Source organism: Otolemur garnettii, unplaced genomic scaffold, assembly GCF_000181295.1.
Source record: "Otolemur garnettii isolate 467f Iridium unplaced genomic scaffold, OtoGar3 scaffold00233, whole genome shotgun sequence".
Classification (NCBI taxonomy): Eukaryota; Metazoa; Chordata; class Mammalia; order Primates; family Galagidae; genus Otolemur; species Otolemur garnettii.
In genome coordinates, this window is record NW_003852628.1 from 572,539 (window position 1) to 580,522 (window position 7,984).

At 50.0% G+C, this 7,984-nt stretch overlaps 1 protein-coding gene across 1 annotated transcript in view; it reads right to left on the minus strand.

The window, feature by feature from the left end:
• Window positions 1-6: 6 nt before the first annotated feature.
• Window positions 7-7,984, minus strand: part of ITPKC (inositol-trisphosphate 3-kinase C) — a 23,627-nt gene continuing 15,649 nt past the window's right edge. Inside the window, exons 5-7 of the mRNA XM_003802099.3 lie at window positions 6,652-6,753; window positions 5,492-5,563; window positions 7-1,134 (exon numbers count right to left, since the gene is read on the minus strand). Of these exons, the coding sequence (XP_003802147.1) occupies window positions 931-1,134; window positions 5,492-5,563; window positions 6,652-6,753 (378 nt within the window). The 3' untranslated portion in view covers window positions 7-930. The remainder of the gene's footprint in view (window positions 1,135-5,491; window positions 5,564-6,651; window positions 6,754-7,984) is intronic.

The window sequence follows — 7,984 nt, forward strand, 5'->3', positions numbered from 1 at the left end:
CATTTCACTGCAGAGGTACCCCTGAGAGCAAGGCAGCTCTGAGGCACAGGACACCTGCTCTCCTGCTTCTGAACCTTTTTGCCATGGCAGTTTGCTAAGAGGAAGGAGCCAGAAAGGCCAAGGGTGGGGGCAGAAGGAGGAAGTCCTGAGGCAAGATCTGCTGTGGAAAGGATTGAAGTTGTCCTTGTCACAGTGCTGGCACAGGTGCTGGGAAGTGGCTGTGGTGTGGGTCTGCAGGAGTCAACAGAGCTCTCTGAGGAGCTGGGTCATGGGCATGGTGGGGCAAAACAGCAGTGAACTGTGCCACATCCAGCACCATCTGCCCCTGGGCATCGTCAGTCCCATGGTGTCAGAGCCTCTGCTACTTAGGCCTTGAATGACTCCCAAGATGAAGTTGGGCTGTTGCTCTCCTTGGGCAGACAAATGGCTCCTGCATGTGTTCACAAATGATGCCTGATCCTTCTGGGACACCAAAGATGAATCTGACCCACTCCTTGGCCTTAGGGAGCCAGCTTGCCACCAGGAGGGAGCTGACAAGGAGGCAGGTCACAAGTTACATAGTCATAAGCAAGGTGTCACACCATGCCCTATGGATTTAACTGTGTCTTCTCAAGGCAGTATGGTTTAGCTGTGGCCTCCAGCAGCCCTTCAGAAACCTTCCTAGCTGATCAAGGGACTCATTCTGCTAATTCACCATATAAGCCTCATCATGCCCTCTCCAGGGTCCTTCCAGCCCCTATATCATGAAGGGACCAGAAGCTACCTGGTCTCCCAATGCCTTTCAGCATTGGTCTTGTGTGGCGTATGACATGACCTTTTCCATCCTTGGAGATCAGTTCCCTAGTTGCCCTCAAGCCCCCGTGGCATTCCAGGGCTACTCCTGCCAGACTGGTACCATCTAATTAATAATCCTGGAGGTGGCTAAGTGGATCAACTTCGGGCCAGACCCTGAAGGAGGCAGATCATGTTGTCCAAGCCCCAGAGATAGCCATCTTCACGGTTGCCCTCAGCCCAGGGCAGCCTGTGGCTGAGCGTCTGGTGGTCAGACAGGGCCACTGTCTTGCCAAAGTCAATCATCCAGACCTTAGCCAGGCCAGTGTGGTCATGTACAAAGAGGAGAGAGCTGCCCACCACCTACAGGGGAAGAAACTGGAGGTTAGGTGCAGTAACAGTATGAAACACAGCCAGGCAGCCTGAGTTCAAATTCTGGCTCTCCACTTTCTGGCTGTGCAGCCTGAGCAGATGTCTTAACCTTTCTGTGGCTCTGCGTCTTCATATACAAAGTGAAAACAATGCAGTAATTCCCTCAGTCTGTGGGTTTACTTTCCACAGCTTCAACTCCCCTTGATCAACTACAGTCTAAAAAATGTGAAATGGGAAATTCCAGAAATAAATTCATAAGTTTTAAGTTGTATGCTACTCTAACTAGCATGATGAAATTTCGCAACATCCTGCTCTGTTCCACCTGGGACATGAATCATCCCTTTGTCCAGCATATACCAGCTAGTCATTTAGTGGCCATCTTGGTTATCAGATCAAGAAAACACAGTGTGAGCAGCGCCTGCGGCTCAGTGGGTAGGGCATCAGCCCCATATACCAAGGGTGGCAGGTTCGAACCCAGCCTCGGCCAAATTGCAACAAAAAATAGCCAGGAGATGTGGCGGACACCTGAAATCCCAGCTGCTTAGGAGGCTGAGGCAAGAGAATCGCCTAAGCCCAAGAGTTGGAGGTTGCTGGGAGCTGTGTGACACCATGGCACTCTACCGAGGGCAATAAAGTAAGACTCTGTCTCTAAAAAAAAAAAAAAGTGTATGTAGGGTTCAGTACTATCCACAGTTTCAGTTATCCACTGGGGGGTCTTGGGACACGTCCAATGCTATTGTGGTAGCATTTACTTCAAAAGTTGCTGGACATATTACATAGATAAATTAAAACACTTAAAACTGTTCCTGGTACAAGGCAAATATCCAAGAAATGTTTTCCTTTTTATAAGCCAATGTGCACATCCAAATGCCTTCAGAACCCCAAATGAGTTAAGAGAGCCCTGTATACCGGGTGCAGTGGCTCACTCTGGGACGCCAAGGCGGGTGGATTGCCTGAGCTCACAGTTTTGAGACCAGTCTGAGCCAAAGCAAGACCTCATCCCTAAAAATGGCCAGGCACTGTGGTGGGCGCCTGTAGATCCAGCTACTCGGGCGGCTGAGGCAAGAGAATCACTTGAGCCCAAGAGTTTGAGTTTACTATGAGCTATGGCACCATGGCATTCTACCAAGGGTGACAAAGTGAGACTATCTCCAAAAAAAAGAAAAGAGAGCCCTGTATGGACTAAAGAACTGGGTAATGCCTTCCCCTAGAAAGGGACCACAAGTTCTCAGGCCTCGTCTACTGCTGTTGATGACCTCAGGCAAGTGGCATCCTTTCTCTGGGCCTCAGTTTCCTTGTCTGTAGAAGGGGGATAATGGTTCCAGCCCTCACCTCCAGGCAGGGCTGGCAGCCCTCCATGATCACACATTCCACAAATGCCTCGCAGTGCTTGGCACACAGTAAGCCCTCTCTTTGTTTTCCCTTCATCTAAGTCTAGATTTATCTGTACCTCCAGTTTTCTAAGTTAGTTTTTTTTGTCTTTGTTTTTGTTTAGAGATAGAGTCTCACTTTATTGCCCCTGGTAGAGTGCCATGGTGTCACAGCTCACAGCAACCTCCACCTCCTGGGTTTAGGTGATTCTCTTGCTTTAGCCTCCTACAGGCTACAGGTGGACTACAGGCGCCCACCACAATGCCCTGCTATTTTTTTGTTGCAGTTCGGCCGGGGCTAGGTTTGAACCCACCACCCTCAGTATGTGGGGCCGGCACCCTACTCACTGAGCCACAGACGCTGCCCTCTAAGTCAGTTTCGAAATATCACTGAACCCAGAAGTTCTAGATTAGCGGACAGGTGAGCAGGTACCTGTCAGAAGAGGCCAACACTGCCCAGCTTGAGATGGCCACTGGCATTTGGCAAGAGCCCAGTGGTGCTAGTCTCCCATGCTGTCAAGGGAAACTAGAAATCTCACTTTGGATATGAAGTGTCCTATTTTATTTTTAATTTACTTATTTATTTTTTGGAGAAAGTCTCACTCCATACCCTGGGTAGAATACTATGGTGCCATTCTTGCTCACAGCAACCTCAAACTCTTGGGCTTGAACAATCCTCTTGCCTCAGCCACCTGAGCAGCTGGGACTACAGGTGCCTGCCACAACGCCAGCTAGTTGTTTCTAATTTTAGTAGAGATGGGGGTCTCGCTTTTATTCAGGCTGGTCTCAAACCCCTGAGCTCAATCTGTCTTCCCGCCTTGGCCTCCGAAAAGTGTTAGGATTACAGGCATGAGCCACTGCACCTGGCATGTGAAGTCTCACTTTTTTTTTTTTTTAAAGACAGAGCCTCAAGCTGTCCCCCTAGGTAGAGTGCCATGACATCACAGCTCACAGCAACCTCTAACTCCTGGGCTCAAGTGAGTCTCCTGCCTCAGCCTCCCAAGTAGCTAGGACTACAGGCCCCTGCCACAACGCCTGGCTATTTTTTGGTTGCAGCTGCCATTGTTGTTTGGTGGGCTGGGCTGGATTCGAACCTGCCACCTTAAGTGTATGTGGCTGGCGCCTTAGCCACTTGAGCCACAGGTGCCGAGCCAAGTCTCACATTTTAAATGGTGGCAAACTCAGTTTTTTGTTTGGTTTGTTTTGTTTTTGTTTTTGAGATAGAGTCTCACTATGTCACCCTCAATAAAGTGCTGTGGCATCACAGCTCACAGCAACCTCAAACTCTTGGGCTTAAAAGCGATTCTCTTGCCTCTGCCTCCCAAGTAGTTGGGATTATAGGCATCTGCCACAACACCTGGCTATTTTTTTATTGCAGTTGATTAGCTGGCCTGGGTGGGTTCAAACCTGCCACCCTCCATGTATGTGGCTGGCGCCGTAACCACTGTGCTACGGGCACTGAGCCATGGCAACTCAGCTTTTAAAATGGAAAGTCACCAGACAGGTGAAAGCAAACACAGGACAGAAGAGAGGGGGACTCCCAAATTTTTGTGATTTCCACAAAGTGTGAAATCAGTGACAAGGATGCTGAAAGGGACATTTGATAAAAGCAAACAGTGACAGTGGCTCAGTGCCCATAGTTCAGTGGTTAGGGCTGACATACACTGGGAATGGCAGGTTCAAACCCAGCCCGGCCTGCTAAAACAACGGCAACTACAGCAAAAAAATACCTGGGCATTGTGGTGGGCGCCTATAGTCCCAGCTACTTGGGAGGCTGAGGCAAAGAATAGCTTGAGCCCAAGAGTTTGAAGTTGCTGTGAGCTATGATGCCATAGCATTCTACCGAGGGTGACAAAGTGACACTCTGTCTCAAACTACCCCCCCAAAACAGTGACAGTAACAGCTATCACATACCCATGGTTTGTTATAGGCCAGGCTTTAACTATTTGGACACATTTAACCTTCATAGCACCTCACAGGCAGATGCTGTGTCACTCCATTCTAGGAGACTGAAGCTGCCTAGAATGGCTGCCCAGGTGCAGATGGCTAGGGCAGGGCAGAGGTAGGTGGGATTTGAACTTGGGTCAGCCTGACTCCCTAATCTTTGCCCTTTCAGAAAAGTCAGCAATCTCAGTAAGGAGAGGAGCTGAAGGGGGAGACAGAGAGCCTGGAGAGAGGGGAGGATGCCACCACTTGAGACTCTCCCACACAGCCTCGGAGAGATGAATGTTGCCTATGAGACCTGGGCTGGGAGGTCAGGGGAAAGGGAGGGGCAAGAGCCAGTAAACAAGGAGGCAAATAACAATATTGCAAATAATTATACAATTATAAGAGGTAGGAGTTTTGGGGGGGTTTTGTTTGTTTTGAGACAGAGTCTCACTATGTTGCCCTGGATAGAGTGCTGGGGCCTCTTAGCTCACAGTAACCTCAAACTCTTGGGCTCAAGTTATCCTCTTGCCTCAGCCTCCCAAGTAGCTGGGACCACAGGTGCCTACTACAACGCCAGGCTATTTTTAGAGACGGGGTCTCGCTCTGGGCTCAGGATGGTCTTGAACCTGTGAGCTCAGGCTTTTGACCTCCCAAGTGCTGTGATTACAGGCATGAGCCACTGCACCCAGCTGAGGTAGGAGTTAAATACACTTTTGAGATCCAACGTTACCTTACAGTTTTGCACCTCAACAGCCTATGAAGGAGGTACTAATGTTCTTCCCCATATCTGAGAGGAGGAAATTGAGGCCTAAAAGGATACATCTCGTGTCCAAGGTCACATAGCAGGGTGAGCCTTCATTCCCCAGGCCACCTAGGCTTAAATCCATGCTCCCAATTGTCACAGCTCCCTGAAACTCCCTTAGCTGGGACCCCAAATGTAGGGCCTCCTTTTTATAGATTTGGCCCATAATTCTTGTCAACAGTCTCCTCTCCATGCTATGTGGACCCTGAAGCCCCCCACAAATACCCTTGGTGGCTGGGGCTCACACCTCATGAGTCTTGAAGAAAGGGGAGTTCTCCAGTGCTTCACGAAGTTCTTCCAGGCGTGCCACATACTTTCTCTGTGTGTGAGAGGGAATGTTCCTTGGTTAGCATGGACACTGTAAGGCTGTCACCCTTGAGCTGTGGCCTCAACCCAAAGGAGAGGGCAGACTCCAGCCAGGATGGGATGTGGGGAGCCCTCCTGGGGAAAATGGGGAGCGAGGGGAGTGAGGAGGTGAATTCATCCAGGAGGCACAGAAGGTGGATTATGTGAATACCCAAACCTATGAAGAGGTAGAGTCTATCTCCTTTCCCCTTTAATCCATTTGGTCACATGACCTGCTGTAGCCAATAGATGTGGGAGAAATGACAGTGGCTATTCTTTTTTACTTTTTTTTTAGAGACAGAGTCTCATTTTGTCACCCTTGGTAGAGTACCATGGCATCACAGCTCACAGCAACCTCCAGCTCTTGGGCTTAGGTGATTCTCTTGCCTCCTGAGTAGCTGGGACTACAGGCGCCCGCCACAACGCCTGGCTTTTTGTTGCAGTTTGGCTGGGGCCACGTTTGAACCCACTACCCTCAGTATATGGCACCAGCACCCTACTTGCTGAGCCACAGGTGCCACCCTCTTTTTTTTTAGAGACAGTCTCACTTTGTCACCCTTGGTAGAGTGCCATGGTGTCACAGCTCATAGCTCTTGGGCTTAGGCGATTCTCTTGCCTCAGCCTCCCGAGTAGCTGGGACTACAGGCACCCACCAGAACCCCCAGCTATTTTTTTGTTGCAGTTTGGCCGGGGCCAGGTTTGAACCTGCCACCCTTGGTATATGGAGCCGGTGTCCTACTGACTGAGCCACAGATGCCGCCAGACAGTGGCTATTCTGAGCCCAGCCATCAGGGTGCCTTGCATTTTCATTTGTTCTCTTGGCCCCCTGCTTCCATGTGAGAGTGGGCCCAGGCCAAGCTGCTAGATCATGAGAGATGTCATGATCCAATATCACAAGCCAACCACACATGAGCCAAGCCACCAGGTGACCCTAGATTGTGTGAGCAAAGCCAGCTGCTCTCAGACAAGCCCCACCTAAAGCAAGAACATTGACTAGGGAGCAACAATAGATGGAGGCTGTCTTACGCTGCTATGTGTTAGGACATGGGCTATCCCACTTACCAGGATTTCACGATCCCCATTCACGAAGTCCTCCAACACTTTTGTCACCTGGTCCAGCGCCTGGGTCTTCTTGAAGTTGGTATTACAGGTCCCATCAGCTTTCTGCATAGCAAGGGGTGAAGGGGCGGTGTGATCCCTTTTTCTTTCTACCCCCGATATGCAGTAACTTCAGGTACCTTCTGGGGCCACCTGCCTGCCTCTGTGTTTGCTTACTTTTCAGAGGAAGCCAGCCCACCTGCCCAATCCAGCTCAACCCAGCCCCAACTCACACTCCTGAGCAACCAGTCTTCCAATTTCTTCCAACCTTGAACATTCAGATTCAGCCCCTAGTAAAGTGGGCTTGGATCTGGCCTTCAATAGTGACTTGGCTACCTTCTAGCTAGACAGTCTAGTCTTAAGCAAGTCACTTCACCTTCCTCACCCTTAGTTTACTCATCTAGAAAAAAGGGATTGTATTGGTATCTATTTCCTAAGGCTGATGAAAGGATCAGAGGAGACTGGAAGTGCAGGATGCAGAGCACAGCTTCTGGCACACTGGCAGTGAGCACTTAAGAAATAAGACTAATACAGCTGAGCAAGGTGGCTCACGCCTATAATCCCAGCACTCTGGGAGGCCAAGGCAGGTGGATTGCTTGAGCTTATGAGTTCAAGACTAGCCCGAGGGGTGGCGCCTGTGGCTCAAAAGGGTAGGGCACCAGCCCCATATGCCAGAGGTGGCAAGTTCAAACCCAGCCCCGGCCAAAAAAAAAGACCAGCCCGAGCAAAAGCGAGACCTGTCTCTAAAACTAGCCGGGCGCTGTGGTAGGCTCCTGTATTCCCAGCTACTTGGGAAGATAAGGCAAGAGGATTACTTGAGCCCAAGAAGTTACTGTGAGCTATAACGCCATGGCACTCTACCAAGGGCAACAAAGTAAGACTCTGTCTCAAAAAAAAGAGCAGGGTGGCGCCTGTGGCTCAGTGGGTAAGGGCACCGGCACCATACACTAAGTGTGGCAGGTTTGAACCTGGCCCTGATCAAACTGCAACAACAACAAAAAAATAGCCAAGCATTGTGGCAGGCACCTGTAGTCCCAGCTACGTGGGAGGCTGAGACAAGAGAACTGCCTAAGCCCACATGTTGGAGGTTGCTGTGAGCTATGATGCTATAGCACTCTACCCAGGTCAATAAAGTGAGACTCTGTCTCTTAAAAAAAAAAAAAAGGCTCAGAGCCTGTAGCTCAAGCAACTAAGGCGCCAGCCACATACACACCAGAGCTGGTGGATTCGAATCCAGCCCAGCCTGCCAAACAACAATAACAACTAAAACCAAAAAAATATCTGGGCATTGTGGCAG